Below are 24268 nucleotides of genomic sequence, written 5' to 3'. Positions count from 1 at the left end.
TATTGAGGAAAAGTAGAGGAGTAAAATTTAAAATTTCGTGGCCGGGTTGGTTCAGTGGGTAGAGCAGGCGCACAAAATTGACAAGCTCCAAAACAAAAAGGCAAACATTATGACACTATGGCTAAAGAATTAGTGTTGACCAAAGCTTTTGATGACTGCAGCCATTTCATTTCGCACTAAGGCCTAATCCACACGTACCTGGGTATTTTTTTAAACATAGCTATAGCTATGTGTTTTGGCCTTTTGTCCACACGCTAACTGCGTTTTAATTAACTGAAAGCAGATCTTTTTATTTTTCTGAAGTTCTGTTTTCAGTGTTGACATATAGACAGGGGAAAGTGTACACTGTTATCTCCTTTTGTGAGGCGTCCCAAATGAGGCAACATTTTGTGCAATGGCAGACATGGCCAAAATAGTGCTGTATCTATCTTTGCTCACAGGACTATTAGCATGTTTACACATAAATGTACAGTTACTCTTCCACTATATTGAGGAACAGAGGCGTCAGAATGCGCAATGGAGCAATCGATGCGCCATTGCAGCCAGGTAGCCTTCCTTCTGATGGCTTTAGCGTTAGGGTTATATCGCCACCTGTTGCTCTTGACAGCGCTTCAATTGTTTTTTTTGTGTTTTCATTTGGACGGAGATTTTTTTTATAAACAGTGTTTGTGTGGACTAGATTTTTTTGAGAACAAAGGAGAGAAACCAAAAGTTTTCAAAAATGGTGTAAAACATGGTAGGCTACATTTGTTAGTTATGCTGTGGATAACCTCTGATATTTACTGTCATTCACGTGCTACATTAAGTCATTTTAACATTGTCAAAACATTGCTGTTCAGCCGATGCAACGCTAAAGTCTGAATCAAATCAGTCAAGTGTGGCCTGGTGTGTAAAACTTGAGGAATTCATCAACACGTTTGATTGAATGAATTTCCCTTTACTCAGATTGTTTCAACAACATTCTTTTTTCAACAGAGTACTGACAGCAGCAGTAAAATAAAAAGATAAACAAGCCCAATTTGAATTAGGCTATTATGCTACTGTGCATGGTTGTTTTCACATTCATAAGCATATTTCTAAAGGATACTGATTTCTTTCTCTAAAGCAACTACAATTTGAACTCAATAGATGTTCTAATTACAGTGTCCTTATGTGATTTGCTCCATTCCAAAAAAATATAATGAGCGTGTTGATGGGCTCTTTCAGCGCAGTCATTTAGAAAAGCACTTGAACTAGTTCCTCCATTGGATAAACCAAACCGCCAGGCACGTGCACCTCAAAATGTTAAGTATTCCTTTTGTTAAAGGATCAAATCCTGAAACAGGTTTTGCTAGCTGTTATCATTCCTCCTGTTACTGGTCATTAAGAGATTCATTCCAATGTAAGTGATGGGGAACATGATCCACATTCCTGGTTTATAAAAAATACATTACAAACTGTATTTGAAGCTAATACAAGGCTTTAGCAGTCTGAGTTAGACAAACCAAGTAGGTATCTTATGCATATAGGTCTGAAAACATGCACTGATTGATTGATTGATTGATTGATTGATTGATTGATTGATTGATTGATTGATTGATTGATTGATTGATTGATTGATTGTTCTGGGTTGATCCAGTCAGGTCCTTTCTGCCAGCTGACTGTTTTTGACCGCTTTGCTGTTGTTTGAATTGATTCTGTCCTGCCCATCTCCTCACAGTTGAAGGGGTTAAACCCGTTCAGTGTGTTGACTGCTATGAAGGACATGGCATGCTAATATTATTGCCATCAGATGTCCAAGGGCGGGGAAATGCCTTAATCATTTCCTCCCGAGTGCCCCTGAAAGAGAAGCTCAGTGGCGAGGGGGGGTGGTGGGTGGCTGGCTGTTTAAACCACGCCTGGATGAGCTGTTTTGGGGGGGCGGTGGGGAGGGGGTCGGGGGAGGCACAGTAGGCCTACAGCATCCGGATCGGACCGTGATGGTACAGGATGTGTGTGCTTAACTCTATTGAACTAAACTAAATAGGGGAGAGAGCCTTTAATGCCGACAATAAGCCGCTTCATTCAGCAGCGCGGTCCAGACGCACAGCTCTGTGGAGTAGAAATTACGCACGGAGGGACTGTTCTGCGGCAGCTGTTTAGATATTCAAAATCAGTTCAATAAATTGGCGGAATTTCCTTTAATGAAATATTTTTAAGATCCGTCTCGAATCAACTGACAACACAGCCTTTCAGCTCTTGATAAGATAAGATAATTTGTCCCCAGGCTGAATGTGCGTAAAAGTATCATGAACAGGAAACTCTGAGAGAGAGAGAGAGAGAGAGAGAGAGAGAGAGAGAGAGAGAGAGATACCCAGCTGGTCCCACAAGTCCTATAATACCAAGCACAACATGCTTTACCTTCAATGAAAGCTGAGACGGGGGGACGGTTGACTGCTGGTCCTGAAATCAGCTCAGAGCTCGGATACAAAACCAAGAGCGTCGCTGTTTTAGCGGCTTAGTTCTCCCGCATCTGTTCCACTACACCTTCTGCTGTGCGCCAGAACATTTATCATTCACTGACTGTGGCACGTTTAGAACTGCAACTTATCAAAAGCACAGAGACAACTTGGATAACGCTCTTACTTTTGCCTGCCCACCTTCCTCTCTTGCTGTGACTGGTGTCAAAGGTGATGGTATCATTTTCTAAGAGAGGACTCCTCAGGTGATGGTCTGTCTTTTCGGAGATAGTGACCGCTTTTGGAAACGTGCTAGGTTTTCCACTACTATTATTTTTTCTGCTGCTACCTTCGCTTTGGCTCAAGCATGGCTCTATACTCTCGGTTTGTGGTCCTACTACTTTACGGATGGAGTTATATGTGCGTTGGATACTGCGCGATGCTGAAAACGGACAGTTTCCCCGACAGACGAAAGGTGGATTTTACGCATTCAGAGGATAAAAAGCACCCTGCTAAAGACGACCAGGATCTGCTTTTACAGGATACAATGACGGAACACATGCAGATGCTTTACGCGAAGTACAACCGGGCTGGATTTCCATTCAAGGACGGCAACACTGTCCGCAGTTTCAAAGCGCACTGGGGTAGGTGTCCAAAGTTTTACGCATGTTAACAACACTGAGTTCTGCTAGTCAAGAGAGGACATAAATGCAAGCCTTGTATAATATTTTTTCGTAAAAGTAAACTGGATCTGGTAACGTGTCCTGCCCCGCTCAGTTACAATTATCCGCACAAAATGCACCGAGCTACAGAATGTGTGCGCAATTTCTGTTATATTAAAAACAAAATAGCACGCATTTCAGGAGCAAAATGTTTATTATTCAGATTTTGTTAATAAAACTGTAAAGAAAGGTGAAAACTGCCATTCACGTGCTGAGCAGAAACTAAGATACACCTGTTGATCCAGTCATGGAAATGTTATCAACCTGTTACCCATGCCCTGCGCCAGGAACAGAGATTCCGCATCCGATATCTGAATGCAAAATATTTTCCCAACACATTTGTTTTCATCACCTTCAGATTTCAGTGTTAGATAGTGTAGATAGATATTCTCTCGAGCCAGCATCTGGCAGCTGCCCAGCCTTTCTGCATTGGAGCAGAATTGAAGAGTTTTCACTGCAGTGAGCTTCTGCATTTAAAGGGCTTTTATTGTTTTCTCCGGGAACTCTTCCAGTAACTTTAATCTTATAACTCTAAATTGCTTACAGGCTGCGCTGTGCTATTATCACTTCGACGTGTCCACTATCAAAAACGACCTTTTTCAATTTAGGGTCAAAGTTTGTTAGATTATACTGCCTCCTATCGCCTGGGTGCTGTATGTCATAGCATATAAAGGGTCAGTTCACCCAAATTACAAACATGTTCTTACCCCCAGTGGTATCTAGCCATGCAGATAGTTTGAGGTTTTATATGCCTGGGTTTTGAGATATTTTGAGACTGTTTTCTGGAATTATACTTTACAATATTATATGTTAAAAAGGCAACCACAACATCTCTTTCCATAAACACTGTCCTGGTTACTCTGGATGATCCACAGACCTCACGGTGAAAGGTTTTCGGTGAAACTACTATCCTTCAAAGAAAGGGAGCACTTTAGATATGATAAGCGTGTTTTGTGGATTGTCCGGAGTATTGGGATAAAGACAGAAAACTTCAGATATTTCAAAACCTTGGCAAATAAAACCAACATTAGGCTATCCGCATGGCTGAGAAAATGTTGGATCAGGATAAAGTGAATACATTCATACAAAAATTATTCTGATCGTTATTGTTAATTAATACAGTAAGGTTGGTTAGTTTGTGATGTCCTGTACAACTGTGGTACATTGTGCAAATAATATTCATTATATACACAGGTACAATAAACAAGAAGCAGCTGCAGATTTTCAACCTCACCTCCCTCACCAAGTCAGAAGACGTTCTGTCTGCCACTCTTCATTATTACATTGGAGACCTTCAGAACAGCACCCAGGGCTGCTCCAGGTCCAAAAGCTGTGGACGCCACGGCCCCCGGAGGCACAACCACATCCACATGGTCATCTGGAGTTTTGCCTCTGTAGATAACAAGATAAGGACTCTAGGACACTTTCAGATCAATGTGTCGACCCTCTACAGGGACTTCATATCTTGGCAGTGGAAGGACGTTACTCGTGTGGTCAACCAGGCCAAACACCACGACGAGCTGCTTATTGGGATCGATGTGGCCTCCCAAGGGCCCCAGCAATGGAAGAAGCTCCTGTCTGACCGCTCACCCTACATCCTGGTCTACGCCAATGACTCTGCCATTTCAGAGCCTGAAAGTGTGGTAGCTACCCTCCAGAGACACCACTCAGTGGGAGGGGAAGGCTCCATTTCACACAGCTTCCAAAAACTGGGACTGCGTGAGCGAAACAACACTGAAGAAGAGCAGCCGCAGCCCAGACACAAGCGCTCGGTGAACGTTCTGCTCCCATTGCAAAACAACGAACTTCCCGGGCACGAGTATCCGTACAAGACGACCGGTTGGGATGAGACGAGTCCATACGAACCTTTTGAAAACAAGCAGCCCCGTCGGCCACGTAAAAAGACACGCAAGAATCAGCGGCACAAGATGCCCCTGCTGCAGTTTGATGAGCAGACAATCAAAAAGGCACGAAAGAAGCAGTGGAACGAGCCTAGGAACTGCGCTCGGAGATACCTGAAAGTGGACTTTGCTGACATTGGATGGAGTGAATGGATTATATCACCCAAGTCGTTTGATGCTTACTACTGCTCAGGGTCCTGCCAATTCCCCATGCCAAAGGTGAGACTCTTGTACAGCACTTCTGAAATGGTTGCCAACCTGAGGGTCAGTAATTGGGAAAACAGGCCTCTAAACTTAATTCAAATAAAACAGGAGAAATTAGGCCCATAGACATATGTAACTTGTGACAATGGGTTACAATTATACATTGCTTTGCTTCTAGGGTCACAAGTCAAAAGGGTTGGGAACCACTGCTCTACTGGGTCATACTTCAAACACTTCCAGTAACCAGGTTTTGTTTCTTCTCTGCCAATAGATTGCAAATTGTAGGCCACATATGTTTTTATTTAAATTTGAGTTTCAAAACATTCAGGTTTTTTTGCCAGCTTCTTAATCTGTTTTGTCACCAAGTAAATTTATATAAATGTGTTTTAGATGTTTTAGTTCAGATACATATTAACAACTGATGCACTAACATACATGATATGACAGCAGAACTCAACATACAGTACAACAGACTACAAACATCAGTCAGTATGTTTAACATTTAAACACAGAGCTTTTTTTCAGCCAGTATGGTAAATATTATGTGAGTAGAACAGGCTTTAGCTATCAGTACATCTAGCCATTATGCTTTCAGTTCCTCGTTTACTTATTTGGATAGCATTAATATCAGTCCCTGAAGCATATCTGTCTTCTATTATAAATGATAATGCCAAGTAACAGAAATGTATGCCATCTGCTTTCATCTTCAACTGCCAGGATAAACTAGTTACAGTTGTAGCTCATGTTTTTATCTTCTACTGTATATTTAAAGCATTAAGGTCATTAAGTCTTTGATGATATGCATCAGAGCTTAATTTATATAATTTAACAAAAAAAGGTCAGTCTAGAGGGAAGTCCTACTTTACTAAACATGTAGTAAAAGTGGTCAAACTACAGATTATGTAATCCAAATGGCTTTGTAACAAAAAATTTAAATATAGTCTTGCTCAGATGTACAACTTCTTAAGGAGCAGGTGGCTGACCTCGACATTGAAAATCAATAAAACTTTATAACCATGGTGAAGGAAAACGAACAAGAACCTTTAAGGAAGCAACTCAGTTTTATGTCATTCCTAAAGGTTTCTCTTCAGTTGTATTTGAAAGAACATGCAAAGAAGTAAGAGAAATAAAGAAACTTGTACTTCAACTAATCTTCATCATCACCTCCCCTCGTAGCTTGTGGCCCCGGTGACAAGATAACATCACAGGTATTTTAAACATGGCCGGAATGCACGAGATCCATTCACTTAATTCATTACCTCGGAGTCGCCGGCCTTTGTAGTCGGACGTAATTGGTCCCAGAAGTAGGGCCTAAGGCAACCTCCTCCCTCTCCTGTAGGTTTGCTGCCTGTGATGTTGTTTCTCCTTTGTCAGGCTAGCTTTAAAATCTGCTAAATAGCTACTATTAAAAGGTGCTCTGTCACTTATTGGATCCTGCCAAGACATGAAGCAGCTGATCAGGTGTGTGAACTGAGCTAGCACTCAGGCCCTCTGATTGTGGTCTACCTGCAGCTGCTTGTTGGATGCACTGAACAATACTCTTTTAATTGTGCATTATATAGTAGATATGTTAACTTGACAAATTTGCTATGGATGGTGGTTTCTGTGTGATCTAAAGGATAAATGTTGTAATAAATAGCTCACAAAGAGCTATGTAAAAGATGCACTCCTGGACTCTTAATAGAAAATTCCAGTATATTACAAATGTGGCCCTATTTTAATAGATTTGGTCATGTCTATTGGTTTTAACACCACTACAACAAATTCAGATGGTACACAAAATGAGCAGTTAGATGATCAGACAGGTTGGAAACATGCCAATAGTGTATCAAGATTATCTAAATCACTTTTTTGGACCTAATATGTCGGTAACAATCGCTCACAAAACTATGCATGCACAACTATCGCAAGTTAGTCATAGTTCAGAATTTAACAGTATGTTAACTGTGATGGATGTTAACAATGGACACTTGGCTAATAATTAAACCATTAACTTGTTTCTTCTGTTCCAAATATGTTTGGTATATGTGGTTAAAAAAAAAGAAAAAAGAATGGCTTCATGTCTATCCACTTGTATTTTTTCCCTGTTAAACTTCTTAATCCCATTTAACACCTTTTATTAATGTCGATTTCTGTGATTGCCAATTAACAAAACCCATGTTGTTAAAAACGTTGCCTTTAAGTGCATCTAAAAAAAAAAAATTATGTAACAATATGAAAAAACAACCACATCTACACATTTACAAAGTGATCAGAAATTAAAGTGCATCACTGAATACTAGCCAAGGAAAACATTTGCTTTAACAGTGATTTGTTTTAATAATAATGGACTTTTGCAATGCAAAATGTTTGAAGCATATTATTCTCTGGATACATTAAATCCTTTTTAATCATTTTTGTCCCTTTGCTTTATAGTCTCTGAAGCCCTCTAACCATGCCACCATCCAGAGCATAGTGCGGGCGGTGGGCGTCGTCCCTGGCATCCCTGAGCCGTGCTGTGTCCCAGAGAAGATGTCTTCCCTCAGCATCCTCTTCTTTGACGAGGACAAGAATGTGGTGCTGAAAGTCTACCCCAATATGACTGTAGATTCATGTGCCTGTAGATAGATGTTTTTGTCCTTCAATGCCTGTTCACAAAAAACTCACGTCATACAGAGAAAAAAAAAAAAAAAGTCAACACATGCAGCCAAAACTCTCTCCTCCTGTCCCTTAAGTCTTACACTCTTTCACTCACAAACACCCATTGAACACAACTTCCCTTTTGCACTGGAGGAGAGTACAGCCTGTTGTTCCAGGTGAAGAGGAGACTGGTCATGGGAAGGAATGGATTGTGTGAGTCACCCTCGTGAAAGATAACTGGAATGGAAAGTCAAATCTCCATGCTCCGATTTCACCACCACTGTTTATCTTTATGTCTTAATCATCGCTGCTCAGTTATGTTGGGCGAGAGCAGGGTGAATATGAATCATAAACTCACTATCAAGATATACAAATACTGATCGAGGCATAAGAGAGACAAGAATTGAAGGAAAAATCAATTTTCAGGATAAATGATCTCAGTTTGAACTGATGCCTCTGAGGGAGGGGGTCATTCTCATCTTTCTCTCCTTCATAGCTTGAAGTTGTCTTTTGTCATTACCACCAAGTCACCTATGCTCGCACTTGCATGGTTTTTGTTACTATTTGTATGTATTTATGTCTGTACTGTACTATCACTGTGTTATTCACTATATGAGAAGTTAATGTATAATTATTGGCTTGGCTGCTATAGAGAGATATATTAGATTCCAAAGCCAGAATTGTGACGTAGACGGTACAGTAGATAGCCGTACATATTTGTGTTTAGATCACTGCTCCATTGTTGTACAGTACAAGACCCACATTTTAAGAGTTTATTATATGAGGAAGTGTAAGCTACTTTTCATTTGTGGTCTTCATTAACAGTTGGAATGGGAAGTTTTGGAGGAGACCCAAAATACCATTGTTTCACCAAGAAGATGTTTTGCAAGTAAACTTTAGATTTGATTTGGAAAGATAAAGCAATACAGCATATCAAAAGAAGAAAGGACTACATTGAACAAGGACTATCAGCATCTGTTTTTGACAAGTGTAAAACCACAAGACTCTAAAAGCCAATTGATGTGTGGAATTTTGAAAGCCTTGTTGGACCTGATAAGCTCAAAAAGAAATCTAATAAGTCATGGCAGGCATACAAGTTTAATACTAATGGTTTCAATGGACTGATATCAGGCTGAACCTATTTGTTTTTGGCGTTGTTGAAGTTCAGAACATGTTGCCATTACATTCTGTTTAAAAGTATGTATCGTATTTACAGCATAGAATGACATGTATTAAGAAAAACTATTATAAACTGCCAGATGCTTCTAGAAATCTGTTTTAATCAACTAAGATATCAATAACGTCAGTATCAAGTAAATATACACTGCTGGTCTGGAATCAGTTTTGGTTTACATATCCTAAAGGCTCATCATTTTTTTTTTTTGCCAATTTTCTTTGAAAAAACCTGGATTTCTTTTAAAGGTTGAGATGGATCGAAAACACTATTGTGTTTTCATCTCCAAGAAAAAACTGGGAAGTATAGTTGACAGTAAACAGGGTCCTCTGGTGGCAACCCTAGAAAATAAAATGAGCAGTGCATTATGCGCGAGTTCCTCAAAGTAATTCAAAATTGTGCTTCTGGGATTTTATTATCCAGTTTTCACCCAGATTTTCTCATCAGATCTTCAAATTCCCCCTTTAAAATAAAAACCAAAAATGGTGAGCACTACATATAATATATTGAATGGTCAGGGAGATCTGGTTTGTTTTCCTGGGTCACATAAGCATTTAATATTACTGTAGAAAGAAGATTTTACATAAATCATTATTACTTTGCGTCAGGTCAACATTGAACAACAGGCACACCTGGAAGAGCAGCTGACATGTCGTAACGTTGGCTTGGGTTGTTTATTATTGTCAGAGTTCAAAAAACTAAATATTTATTCAGAGCAAATAGACTGAAAATATAGCAGCAAACCTTTTTTCTATACACTTGTACATTGTTTTTGTATATAGCTCACCATATGTTGATGACATTCTAATGTCTCTTTGAGATAGAAGTGCCTTTTGAAATGGGTGGATTTCTGCTTTTCAAAAAGGTTTGATTTGATTCATCGCCTGTTCAGAGGGTCTCGGTTGTTCAGAGAACTGAGCTCAGTTTGCAATGAAGTCAAAGCAAGCAGCTGGGAATAGTTTTTTTAATGGTACAAAATAGTCTACAGTGAGTGAACATAGTGCATTTTCTTTTGATAAGTATGGAGAATTTACTCTAAAATGTATTTCAAATAATTCACTATTTTGATATTTCAGAGACATTTGTTTATTGTCAATAGCTAAGGGCAGATTTTTTTTAACTTTATATATTTTGTACTGACACCTTTTTCCAGTTTGTGCTTCCTCATCTTGTGCCAATACAGATTGTATCAGTGCATGCTGTAGAATGGAGTGGCTACCTCTGGTTATGCCAGTACAACATTGCAGACATGACGATCGCTGACAAGTCATTTTTGGGGCCTTTCCTTGTGCTGCATTCGAGACTCGACCCGTTTCTAAACTTCAATGATGTCTTTTGGAGTGCAAAAATCAAAGCATACAGTACAGTATATCAGCAGTTTATAAGAGCTTACTCCTCTTCACTGTTCAATCCTATTTTGTAAATGTTATGCTGTAGGTAAAAAAAGAAATGCTTGTACAATAAGCTTCATAAAATATATTTGTATATGGAAATGACCTTTAACATGCATCTATTTATTTTCTGTATGTTGCATATCTTGTACAGGTGTGGTCTGGGAAAGGGGGAACAAAACTCTGACATGTCGATGGTCTTTATATCTGTGATGGACATTTGTCACTACTAAAGACCCCCCCACCCCCGCCTCTGAGCTCTGACCTACCTTACAAAGCATTCAAAGAAATGAATAAAAGTATGCAAGACTCCGCTTTATCAAGGATGTTTTTGGTTCTAAACCTGAAGGTTTCGAAGGGTAGTGGGAAAAAATCAACACGCAAAGCAAAATGTATTTCCTTTATCTCTCCCTTGGTACAATTCTGCAAAAAAGATGAATATTTCTGAAATTTAATAGCAAAACTTAGAAGTATGTCTTTATTTGCAGTATAACTGTTTGCCTTTAACTTTAATATAGTGCCCAAAAACATCAATATTTACATTTTATATACACGTACAATATACATTTTGTAGGATTTGTCTTGACATAGGCAGTTGTAGATAATACAGTATATATCGCAACAGCCAAAATTGTGTGCAAAAAAAATGAGGTGTTTTCATTCTTTTGAAATCATGTAAAGTAGATAGACTATACTATAGAGTTTTTTATGTTTTATCCCCTTGCCTTAATATAGGCTTCGATATTTGATATCTTTTAGCACTAACAATGTTCAGCAAACATGAGGTCTAAATACATGTTGCCGTTTTTACAGTTTGGTGACATTTCTGTTTTTGTAAAACTTTATTTTGAGGTACAGTTCAGTCATGAATCCACACAAATTGAGCAACAGGTCATTCTAGTGGCAGACATTGTGACTTGTCATTGCAGTAAAGCAAGTGTGATGACATTAGAAATAGTTTTATTTAAGGGTCCTGTAAGCCAGCATGCTTAAAAACAGGGTTGTGGCTAGCCCAAATCCCTGATTTCTTTAGCAGTTCAAGTACAGTTGTTAGGCAGGATTAAGAATGTGGCCTTTTATCATTTTTTACAGCTAGACAGCAATGTAACTACATTCATGAAAAATAGCAGCAAAAAATGGTCACAAAAAGTAAAAAGTGTGGGTGACATTGACGCAGCTAGACAGGTTGTACATCTACTGGGAGAAGTAATGTCTTAAAATCTTAAATTTTAAGTTCTTTTGGTTTTGTTGTGAACTTTTACATCACTTGATACTGTTTGGTTACAGCAAAACAAAACATAACTTGCCAACAGAAATTGGCAAACATGAACATGATGTCAGTATGTTCGTTTGAAGTTGAATTTAGTTTGATTATCAGGCCTGGCACTGAACAAAATGAAATGCAGCTATCACTAATGTCTTTACATACCCCTGTGTTTGACAAGTCAAAATGTCTCCACTAAAAAAAGGTCTGCACATATTGGTAAGAAAATAAAATAATAATCTATTGTGGCATAAAATAAAATTTGAGTTGACCAATTTAAGAAAACTATTTCATTCAATTACAAAATGTCAAATTAAAAAAACAATAATTAACAAACACAGCTGTATCCTGAAATCAGTAGTCATTATCTTAAGGCCACAGCTTTTCCAGGAATTTCAGATGCTTCCATACACCAACAACATCACACACTGTACATACTGTCCACACACATTCACCAGTCAATGTATACATATATATATGTGATATTTACAAGATTCACTTACCCAGTTTTTAAGGTTTACATAAAGGAACATGTAGCTTGGATTGTATAAATTGTGTATTTTTTATGCTTGTGCTTTACAGTATTCAGTATATACATAGACACATGGTACACAGTCGATTTACTGTAAACCTCAAGTGTTTGAAAATGGAAAATACATACATTTTTAACCCTAAGTTCCTGAAAATCCCCCAAGGTAAACTTGTTTGCTGCTCCTCATCACATCATCAACGCCTCAGACCGAGCAGAACTGCCATTCTTCTTAAGAAGCTGGGGACCGCAGAGTTGACTCAGCTTCAAAAAGGTAAATATTTCTTCAGGTTAGGCACCCTGCTCCGCGATGCTCACACTCTAGAACTTAAGTGTGGAAGGTGTTCATGCTTTTATGTGTGTCTAGTTTGGGCAGTGGAGGGACTGTGAGGATAACACTGTTGGCACAAGGAACTCTTGATGCTTCTTAGCACAAATGTTGCCGTCTAAGCAGTTAAGTAGAATCTCTTCTCCCGAGTCTGTTTGTTCTCAAGTTACAGTGTCATCTCCACACATGATCTCCTCACCACACACCTCCATTCCTCAACAGTCGTAAAAAAAAACTGCCAATGTAATCACAAATTCTCTCAGCTGTAAGAAATAAAGACTTTGCAGCTGTATCACAAATTTCCCCGCCAACCACATCTGGAACCATCATGAGGGCCTAGAAAAAAGTGTCTGAAAACTATATTTTTTAGGTATCTGTGAAAGATTATTAAATGGCCGTAGATTGATTAAGGACTGTTAAAACAGTAATACTGTGACACAGGACACTGGTCTGTTTCAAGACTTACTCCCCAAAGCAGTAGGAGATGAAGCTTAGAAAAGCTAAAGCTGTAATTAATTACTCTACCAACTTAGAAACTTCAGCAGAGATAACAAAACAAAATGTGGTTGGTACAGTATGTTGTTAACGTTACTACTCCCTCATCAGTGATTTAACTTGTATAACATGGGCCTTTTTACTTGTTCTCACTGTTTTCTTTTGTGCACTTAACACTTTTTAGCGCTAGTTCCGGTCTGCCATTTTGTAAACACTGTACATGAGCCTTAACTGGAACTGTACACTGAAGCGCATTAAGGCCAAACTTTGCCATTGAAACGTTATTGTTGGGATCCAAATAGCTGAATGAAAAAGCATGTTCCTTCATGAATTCTAGGTTGCTAGAATTTTTGAACTGGTTACAAAGCAGAGCTGATTCTCGTTACCCAACTCCAAAGTAATCCCAACCATCCAATGACTTGATTCCTCAATGGCTTCCCACCCACTTACACTGCCAGCTGTGTTTTCGGTTTAGGTGAGTGTTTATCCACTGCAACAAGCAGCAGCAGCCACTGCAACATTTCGCAGCAGCAGATTGTGGAGAACCTCTTTACCTTTACAGTATTACAGATTCTAGCTTGCTATGCTAACATGCCACTACTACTGTATCACTATTAGCACTATATTGTACTAGATTAGCTTGAGTGACAGTCAGATATACTAACCAAAAGGACAGCGATTTTTACATTACAAACTGTTTCACAGTCAAACTTTCTCAAGGAGAATTTGCCTATAACTGTTTATTTGTGTTGAGACGACCGATCTTTAGTTCAGAAAGTAACCCGCTAACTGCAGCTACTGTTGCCCAGAACCTGAGGTCCTCCACCATGTTGCCCGGAGTTGATGTAAGGTGGCCTTTGCCCATCAAGCTTTGGTTAGGGTGTGCAAAGAAAAGACAACAATGGAAAGATGCAGCAATAGGTCTCAAAAGTCCATATCCCAACCAGACAGCTCTTCAGGAGGACTGTCCTCATCTGGAGGGTAGCTGTCGAAATAGCTGTGATCTGTCGGTCCTGTAAGCTGGAGAGAAGACAATGAAGGAGGAAGGGGTGAAAGACTGGATTCTTAAGTTGCCTTCTGAATTACTAACAGTTTTGGAATCCAACAGTAGTGGAACACCATTGCTGGAGCACCTAAATTGAATTTTTTTTAAGGTCAGTTGTTGTGCTGGTGCTCATTCTCGCTATAATAAGGTAGTTTATGTTCAACTGATATCCTCCTCCGAGAAGCCTTAAGGAGCACTACAATGAATCAAAGAAGGAATGGATTTTTTTTCCCACTTCCCGTCCACGTGTTTATTGTAAACCCAATAAAATGTGAACAAGACAAAAAGGTAAAGTTGTATAGCTGCCTGACCAAAGACACAATAATGCAAAATAAAAATCTTAATAGAATAATTTAAAGGTGCTCTACCACATGTATTTCATTACTTTGTGGTAATGTCTGAAGTTCTACCATGGACTCTGTAACATTTTTGTGGAAAAAAATGCTTTGGTTACCTTGTTTCAAGCCATTCTAGCATGGTATAGAAAGCCTGCAGGAAGACTCAGCTCGATTTGTGCCAGTTCTCATTAATATTCAACGAGCTAAGCTGCTTGACTCTGATTGTCTAACAGCTAGCCAATGAGAGCCTGGCTATCAGCATCCTTTACCCAGCGCAACTGGGCGAGCTCATGAATAGTTATGAGCTCAGGCAACACCACGTCAGACTGACCAGCTTTTGTATTTAGCCTGATTTCTCCGCTTATTTCTTTTCAGTGGCTAGAGCTGACAGAGGAGGTAGCAGTTCATTTTCACATTCACGACATAACACATATGTACCCAACATATTTCAAAAAATGCAAGTAAAAACGGTTTTGTGTGGCAGGGCACCTTTAATCACTCTTGTAATATATACAAGAGTATATGAAGAGGAAAATGTATAGTTATGTTTGCGAGAAAGAGTTTTGTTAGTTATACTATTCTTATTTTTATTTCTAGTGGTTGTTTAGTCTCAAAACGTCTTATCTGTTGTCATGTTTTATGTTTTGCGTGGACCCAAGGAAGAGTAGCTGATGTTCTGCATCAGCTAATGGGGATCATAATAAAATAAAATAAAATCACAGTATTTAATGGCTTTAAATGTACATACTGTAGTATAGTGACGTTATTTTTTCAACATTTGCCATTTTTGCAAAAAAAGTTTCTTCTTGGACTGGTTTGTATTAGAACTTTGCAAATACAACTTTGGATAAATATCTATACTGGAAATGTATTTTTGATTAGTATGTCTACACTTGGTATGTCCTTGGGGTGTGGTTTTTATATAAGCCATTACAGGTTTCTACCACACCCTCACATGTATTTTGGATTTCTTCAATGTAATTTGGATTTTATGTCTGTGAAACAAATAAACATAAACGTACTTCTCTTTTCAGTGGAGATGGTAAAGTCCTCGCCTTCAGTCCCTCCCAGTTGAAGCCGTTAAACCACCTTCAGACACATTATGGAGCACATAAAAACATGTTTGTAAGTAAATCTGACTCTGCCAGTACAAACAAATAGGAGACACAAAAGAGACAAAAGTTAACACCACTACTTTCCCTGACCAATTTCCGCTCGGATGTTACAGTGTTACAGAGGAGCCTTGAACATGAGCCCTTATTCCTGGCAATGTGCTTGGCTAAAAGAGGCCCAGTGTGAAGAGTAAGAGCCTTTATCAGTTCAAAGGCCTAAAAATAACATACTTTACTTTATGACCTTCTTGTATCTCTCTCAGCCTTCATATTCACTCAAAAAAGCAAGTTAAGTGAAGAAAGACTGTGCAAAGTCCAATAATGTAATAAGCCTTTGAATATGCTTACATCCTACTGCTCTTGTACAGTGTGTTCAGTGATTATCTAATTGCTGTGGTCATAAACCACTGGCCCACATTCATAATGTTCAATCAGTGCTAATAGCTCGGCTAATCTTCCCACTGAGATCAGCAACAAAATGAGTCAGTCCCTACTTACCTGTGCTTCTTGATATCAGTAATTCCATTTTTGAGGTTGCCTAGTCGCTCTGAGGGATTCCGCCTGTAAAGTAGATGAGGGTGTAGATCCAAATAAACATAGAGTTTCTTTTTCTATTGTCTTGCTTGCTTTGTTCAAATACTGGACATTTATGTTTATTATTGATTGCCATTTTGTTGTCCAGAAGTGCTTAGACATTTAAAGGCACTGCCGCCTCTTGATTTAGGCTTTTAATTGAACTTAAGGCTCAAAGGCAAATTTTGACTGGATTACGTGGTTCAGAATCCTTTCCCATCTCAGGTACCTGAACTAAAGCAGGTCTGGATCGCTATCCTAAAGTTTTGTCTTCAGTTCATCAGCCATCATCAAATTCTGTTCTGTGAAATTTGGTGGCTCAGTAAAAGTAGTAGAAGTGATGGATTGGAGGATTTAGTAGCTTTACTTTTGAATGTTGCTCTGCCCATGTGATCTTGTACCTGCACAGTTTGCGTATGAGATCCTCGGGCCTCTTTGTGATCTTCTTGGGGAAGTCCATCTTCTCGATTCCTTTCAAGATGAAAGTGTAGGTCATCATCTGGTCACTCCCTGAGAACGGAGGACTTTTGAGTGGAGGGGGGCGGGGGGGAAAGGTAGAGATTTAGCCTCTTTGATTTAGCCGAGGTCTGTTGGAGCGAAGCTTTTCAGCAGCACTCTGATCAAGTCAGCAAACAACAATTACTGCAAATCAGGAAGGAGATTGAAGTGATAACCGGAGGAAGGATGATTATGAGGTACTTTACTCCAATAAAGACTTGCTGCAGACCGGATGCACAGACGACTGACCTGCCAGTAAGGAGCTCAAACACCAGGATGCCCAGAGCCCAGAAGTCTACACTGAAGTTGTGGCCTTTGTTGAGGATGATCTCAGGGGCCACGTACTCCGGTGTCCCGCAGAAGGTCCAGGTCTTTTGGCCACACCTGATCTTCTTGGCAAAACCAAAGTCAACCTGGGACAGCAGAGTTGAACACTTAACTCTAAAAGGCCCTTTGGGGAACTTTTAGACCTTTCCCTTAAAACTATCTTAAAGTTACTACAAGGAACTTTAATTTTGTGTTGATTTTGATGGCCCCTGTGGACAAAAGCGGTAGTGTTTCCAAGAGCACTGCTACCTTGTGTTGTAACAGCCTGTTCTCATAAACCATATGTTCGAAAAAGTAAGGAAAAGATAAGCACTGTAATTCGTATGCAGAGTTCGCTTCCTGGGGAAAACAAATGACTTTCACCTAGGAAATGTGTGTTCCTTGGGAATGTTTTAATACAAACCACAATCTTTTTCCTAAACTTAACTAGTCGTTTCGGTGCCACATAACACTCACTTTTTCTTGCCAAAACTTAACCATAATCTCAGCTCTGTACCCGGCAAACAGTCACCTATTTTCGGGTAACTGAACCACCAACTATCTCTGACCTGATGGAGCACCATGCCGAGCACCATGCGGAGGACCACAGCCGGTGTCGCAGAACTCTGTAGCGGCTAAACACATCTACTAACTGCCGCTGATACGACGAGCTGTAACGGAGGTCTGTAGCACGGAGCTCTGTAGCCCATGTCACGTGACCAGCCATCTGTCTCCTGGTTTTCGTATGATATCATATATTTGAGTGTGCATAACCTTTCGTACGATATCCTACGAACCCGTTCATGAGAATGCGTTGGTCGTAAATATCTGCAGCTGCCAGACTCCCTTTAAAAAATCATCATTTTACTGGTTCTGGTTCTCCAGCGGGCCCAGCAATCCAGCCAGGAATCTGAGCTCCAGGTGGAGTCTGAGCTGAAGGAGTTTCTGTTGAAACTGCATGCCGTAAAAAAAAAAGTCTTGATTTCTGTGATTTCGCGGGGAATCGGACCCAGTGGTATTACGAATAACTATATAAGAATCGCCAATATTCTCGCTGATGGCCTTGTTTGCTGATGTAGGTCGTATAGAGGCATCAGTATTGAATTTAAGACGGTTTCATAACTAGTTAAAACGCTTTGTAGTAACTTTAATACATTTATAAATGAGCACTGACTTTGACTTCGAGGCCTGTGATTTTATTGAGTAACACTGAGGTGCTTATTGGCTTTCTTTAGATCTCATGAAACCTCTGATGAGTACATAGTTTTATCTCCATCATTATATACATAATACTACAACAAGCACTACAGTCAGTGTAAAGTTAATAAAGACAAGCAATGATATACAAAAAAGCTAGAAAGAACTGTTGAGCTTTGTGACATTGAAGCTGCAGACTGTAATTGTCAACCAAAACACAACGCAAACTCTGGTAACACTTTCTATGAAGACTGTCTCTATAACGCATTATAAACAGAGTTATAATGAGTTCATAATCTGTTTATAACACTCAATAAATTTAGTTATTAGCAGATTATAAACTCACTATAGCTATTATATTATAAAAATGCTTTATAATTATAGTTATAAAGCATTATGATTATTCATAAGTGCTTATAACTATACTTAAGCAGATTACAAGACATTATAACTGTGTTTATAATGCATTATAGAGACAGGCTTCATAGAAAGTGTTACCCAAACTATTTACAATGAGGATCTAAGAACAATTTGAGAGAAACATCCTGCCAGCTGTGGTTGCAGTTGTTTTATGTTTTCAAGACAGAATATGTTCAATTGCTCACCAGTTTGATGTATCCCTCGGTATCAAGCATGAGATTCTCTGGCTTCAGGTCTCTGTAGAGGACACCCTTGCGATGGAGGTAATCGAAAGCCTCTGTGACGCAACCAACGCAGAATTTGGCAGTAGGCTCATCAAAACTCCCCCTAAACACGAAAAAGAAAGACCAATTTAAACTTTTTTGCGTCAGATTCTATGCTGTTCAGGAGGCAGAGAAGCAGGAGAAGTGGTCTCATTACACAAATGCAACTAAACAGTTACAGGCAGCTCTTATTCAGTGATTTATAATGACTGCACCTGAGATTCTTTATTGCAAGCCAGGATAAGTCCCTCATTAGATGGTAACCTGACAGTAATACTATCACTTTACCCAATAAGCCAGAAATAAAATGGCAATGCTGTGGAAAGGCTGGTATTTCAGAGACAGCAAGTTAAATGTTGTGATTTTGTTAGGTTTTCAAAAGTGTAACAGCATTAGTAAGTGGTTGGTCTCTCCTACTGTACCTGTCTCTGAGCAGACTCCAAATCTCTCCACCCAGACAGGCCTCCAGCAGCATGTACACATACTTGTTATCCTTAAATGTGCGATACAGTCTGGAGTAAGATAAGCACAGACAAGTTAAGACTCAAAGTAAAATGTTCGGCCTTCATGTCAGAATCAGAATCAGAAAGCAGTTTATTGCCACAGTAGTGGAACTACATGGAATTTGCCTTGTGTAATTGGGTGCATACATACAAACAAACAAACATATTGAACATTAATAAACAAACAATGGCCATACTGTTCTATCCGTTATGATCAGCATTGGTCCTGTTACTATTATATACTGTCTGGTATAAAATAATACTATTTTCCTGGTTGTGAAATATTAAGGGTGCAGGAGTTTTTCTTTAATCGCTTTCTGTTTCATTTAATTATCACAGTAAAATTAGTAGAGTGCTGTCAGATTAAATAATCACTTGCTTAAATTGTTCACATTAACTTTCAATTGGTAAAAAAAAATTACTCTGCTTGATTTCCTACTATTAAAAATTAAACTAAAACTACATACAAAAAAGCAGCAGTGTGAGAACTATTGATGCAAAACAGATCATAAACAGTAAGCAGGATGCTAAAATGAATTAATGCGGCCCCAGTTGGTTATTATTGCAATGTCCTATAATATATTTAAAGACATTCCTGTTCAGTAGTATTGCTTCATTTGTAAACTAATGTGATTTTAATTGACCCTTGTGGTAATGTGTTCAAAGTAAATGTCTAATAGCAACACAGGAGCATGTACAGATTCAATATCGCACTCAAAGACACTTGAGACAGCAGAGCGGATGCACTCAACCACGCTGTCACCCTACATGGTCTTAAATCTTAGATCACCTTATATCAGTCTTGTAAACAGATTAGAAATATGAAGAGATAACCGTTAAAACATGTGAAATAGGTAAAATATATACATGGAGTGTATGAAGAGGAGATGAACAGGAGGAGCGTTTCAGAAGGTGAAGAATGGCTTTAATATCGGCAATATCTGAGTCTGTTCCACGGCGTACACTGAAAATCGGATCATCATAATCTCACAAAAGGGGGGGAAAAAAGCTACTGCTGCAATATTTCATAACAAATAAGTCCATTTTCATAGCGGACATCTTAATATCCCCTGCCATTCTACCCCACTGAGAAGATGTAATCAGCTCGAGGCCTCAACTGTGATCTCATCAAAAACTAATAAGCGGGCGCACTGTTTTCCCAGATTAATGGAGCAGAGCTTCATCGTGTAGGATAAAAAATGGAAATGGGTTTGGAGGCTGAGCAGGAGGACTGACTTGACGACGAACGGCGAGCGCGCCTCGGCGAGGATCTTCCTCTCCGAGTGGATGTGCTCCTCCTGCCTGTTGTCTACGACGTGCTTCTTCTTGATGACTTTCAGGGCAAAGGTGACGTCTTCGTTCTGCACCTTCACCTGCAGATGGAAATACCAGGGTGGGATGTCAGACCAACAGACTTTTTCACCTGTCACAGCAGGAAAAGCACAGCTGGAATTAATAACATTAAGGGATAGGTTTGCAAATGTTCAAGTCTGTTTTAAAACAATAGTTGCATATATCAGATCTTTCAACAACAAAAAAATACTAATTTGCAGTGACAATTACCGCTTTGTCTTTGTAAAATGGGATTTTGGTAACTCTGTAATACATTAACCCTTTGAACTCAGCAATAGAAATGATCCGCATTGGAGTTTTTGCTTATTGTGTCATTTCTTGGAGTATCTTCGAATGCTTCATATCCCTAAAATCAGTACAACCTAAGCTAAAAGGTTATGTAAGTCAATAAACCATAATAATTCATAAAAGTAGTGAAATTTTACTATCCAAAAGATTTCTAAATGTAGAAACATGAACAAAATATTTTTTAACACTCCATAAGTTATTTGAACTATGTCGTTTTTTGGTTTGTTTTTGAGATATGCTCTTTTTATGTGAGTGTAAAGGTGTGTTCATAGTTTTCCTCTGCAATAGAATGGTGTCACGAGGTTTTGCACAGGATCTCACGTAAAGTTACAGCATCATCACGAGCGTACAATGTAAAGCTTTAGCTTTCTGCTGCAAAATAATGAATGCTCTAGCTGTTCTCTAAGGGTTAATGCAGCATAACCAGTTTTTTGTTTCCAAGTAAGCCTAAAGGCTAAATTAACAAAAAAGTAAGTAGTCGAAATGTAAAAAAAAAAAATATATTTCACTGATTACCAGATCATTTTGTAGTTATTACTTTTTTTTTTTTTTTTATATATATTTATAGTGTAGTCTCGCACAGCATTCTGGGATGGGATAAAAACGTGCTCTGGTTTATTGGCATTTCTTTAAACCAATCACAATCATCTTGGGCGGCGCTAAGCACCAGACGGAGCCACGGTGCCGCTGCAAAATAGCCTCGGGAAGGAACTTGTTTTGGTGGATCATGTTGTTTTAGTCTTCCAACAGAAAACTCAGATTGGACAGATAGTCCAGCTAGCTGTCTGGATTTACCCGGCAGAGATCTGAGGATCTGAGGAGCTGAACCAGAGTCCTCATAAATCTGAACAATCCCGGAAATGAAACGTCGTCGATATAGACTATTTATAGGCAAAATTAAAAATCAATAACCCTCTAACGTAGCTTCAGGTCTCACCAGTTCTACTCGTCCAAAGCCGCCGACCCCGAGAGTAGCGACGAGCTCCAGGTGGTCGAAGGGCCTGGACTGAGGAAACACGGCCACCCGGTCCTTCAACTGGATGACGTCTGGTGAAAGCGGCTGGCTCTGGTGGCGCGATACGGACCTCCTGGATGAGGACAGCCGAGGGGCTTCATTTTAAACAACCAATAACAAGTATGGATTTCCAATTATGTTTGTATTTTCAGTACATTTTTGTCAGTTAAATGACTTTTGTTGGGACCCATTTAGTTGTTTCATTCTGACCAAACGTGTAACGCAGCTTTTCGTTCATGAAGTCCCGAGCGCACGCCGCTGCGCCTACCTGGCATGTCTCTTCTTGTCGTCACGATCAAGTGTTGCCACGTAGCCTTGGAGGTACCTCTGCAGCTCATTGAATGTGCCCACTGTCTGATCAAATGTCCTAGAAAAAAATAAAATAAAACCGCACGTCACAGTGCAACCACTGGAATGTTGGCTTCATAACCCCAACTTTGATTTAACTGACGTGTACACTTACGCTAAGATTAAGAGATGCATATTACAGGAGTAAATCAGGATATGATAAAAACATCTTTCACTCTGTTGACAGCAGCTGAAAGATACCAAAATACCCTGTTGTATGTTTCCTAAGGAAGATTATGATTTATATATGATTATGTTGTAGTTGTGAGTCACATCAGACTGCAGGATAATGGGAGGACATATCAAACATTTTCAGCATGGCATTCACACATTTGTCAGAACTGATTATGGAAGAAAAATTCACTCAGTGTTTGCTTCATAATGATAATTTAGGCGACAAAACTTTGTATATTAAATCTTAAGATTAAAAAAAGCACAACACTGTGGTCGGGTTGGCTCAGTTGGTAGAGTGGGCGCTCATATACATAGAGGTGTATGCCTCGACGCAGAGGTCCAGGGTTCGAGTCCGACTTGTGACAATTTCCTGCATGTCTTCCCCATCTCCCTCGCCTTTCTCACCTAGCTCTCCTGTCCATTAAAGGTGGAAATGCCCCAAAAAATAAAATAAAAAAGCACTACATAATAATGCCCATCCCACATAAGTCACCACTCAAAACAGCCATAACTTCTTTATCATTTTTTTTTAATCATTTTTTTTTTTTTGTCAGATTATCTGTCATTACTTAATTCAGTTACAACATAAGATGGGCAGGAAAGCCCAAAAAGCTCTGGTTGTCCTGACAACTGTACATCTAATGTGCTTCTTGACAACCTTCTGTTTCAGAGGGAACAATATTTTGTGAGTGTTCAGAAAACTTCAAATGGATGAGTATACTCACTCTCTATCGATGACGAGGCACTCCACCCCGTCCTCTTCGGCGATGATATTAGCTGACCTGACATCATCACTGAAAGAGAAACACGCACATTTCTGACTCCTCCCACTGTTTTTAGGATTTTAGGATTAGGAGAGGATGTTGTATTTAACGCACATTCACATCTGTGAATCAATATTTGAAACGTTTTGAAAAAGATTGAAAATGCAGTACTGACTGACAGGTAAGGCAGCCGATTGCAGCAGATGAGACTACAGATACGTTAATACAGTTACAGCACAATGCCTATTGTGCAGATTTTTCCAAAAGGCTGCATATTCTCCAGAAGCCCTGCTTCTTCACATCATTTTATTCTGCCCTGTTAGTGTTTTTTGTGGAGATTTTGAAAAAAACCTGGAAAAGTTATGAAATTTGAAAAATGCAAATTCCAGGCCTGGAAAGGTTTTGGAAACATAAAAAGACCCAGAAAGTTTTGGAAAAGTCATGGAATTTTTTTTAACACAGCATAATAATATGTCATTAATAAATGTATTTTCACGTCGTCTTAACCTCAACGTTCTATTCGGGAGCGATATTATGAATCCCACTATGAACCACATAAATTGTCATTCATTTTATAGTTACTGAGGGTAAACTTTAACACAGATTTTCATTCTTATTGTATAATGTCAACTGACATTTTCAGGAACACATAGTCATGGAAATTTGCCAAAAAGTCATGGAAAAGTCATGAAAAAGTCATGGAAAAGTATTGGTTAAAATGCGTATGAACCCTGATAAATAAACATGACTTGTGTGTTTGATGTTTGTGTTTACCTTATAAGGGCTTTCTCTCCAAAGTACTCTCCCTTCTGCAGCGTGTTGATGATCTGCGGCAGCTTGTGGGCCTCGGTGGTCTGGGTCACCTTCACCTGCACAACGCAGTCAGCTGGATCATTAGAGCACATTTCACTTCTTCACACTGCCGTCTCCAGTTCACCGCTGTAGCTTTTACAGGTGCTGTTAATTTTCTCCAAATATTTTTACACACATTGTAAAAAGTTAGAATCCTGAGAAATTAGAATAATTG

The 24268-nt window shown here is 39.2% G+C and overlaps 2 protein-coding genes across 2 annotated transcripts in view; one reads left to right on the top strand and one right to left on the bottom strand.

Annotated features, from left to right (window-relative positions):
• Positions 1-1975: 1975 nt before the first annotated feature.
• On the top strand, positions 1976-7916 carry bmp3 (bone morphogenetic protein 3). The gene is made up of 3 exons (XM_039803543.1): positions 1976-3061; positions 4334-5259; positions 7660-7916. The coding sequence occupies exons 1-3, from the start codon at positions 2785-2787 to the stop codon at positions 7849-7851; spliced, it is 1395 nt and encodes a 464-aa protein (XP_039659477.1). The 5' UTR covers positions 1976-2784; the 3' UTR covers positions 7852-7916.
• A 2962-nt stretch (positions 7917-10878) lies between these two features.
• The window catches only part of prkg2 (protein kinase cGMP-dependent 2), a 40677-nt gene continuing 27287 nt past the window's right edge, over positions 10879-24268 (bottom strand). Inside the window, exons 8-19 of the mRNA XM_039803542.1 lie at positions 24016-24110; positions 23203-23271; positions 22224-22322; positions 21878-22028; positions 20536-20672; positions 19219-19308; positions 18719-18860; positions 16860-17023; positions 16514-16636; positions 16038-16100; positions 15450-15516; positions 10879-14064 (exon numbers count right to left, since the gene is read on the bottom strand). Coding sequence (XP_039659476.1) covers positions 13969-14064; positions 15450-15516; positions 16038-16100; positions 16514-16636; positions 16860-17023; positions 18719-18860; positions 19219-19308; positions 20536-20672; positions 21878-22028; positions 22224-22322; positions 23203-23271; positions 24016-24110 — 1296 coding nt within the window. The 3' untranslated portion in view covers positions 10879-13968. The remainder of the gene's footprint in view (positions 14065-15449; positions 15517-16037; positions 16101-16513; positions 16637-16859; positions 17024-18718; positions 18861-19218; positions 19309-20535; positions 20673-21877; positions 22029-22223; positions 22323-23202; positions 23272-24015; positions 24111-24268) is intronic.

This window comes from Perca fluviatilis, chromosome 6, assembly GCF_010015445.1.
Source record: "Perca fluviatilis chromosome 6, GENO_Pfluv_1.0, whole genome shotgun sequence".
Lineage (NCBI taxonomy): Eukaryota > Metazoa > Chordata > Actinopteri > Perciformes > Percidae > Perca > Perca fluviatilis.
The sequence above is the reverse complement of the archived record's forward strand: the minus strand, read 5'-3'. Positions and strand labels throughout refer to the sequence as shown.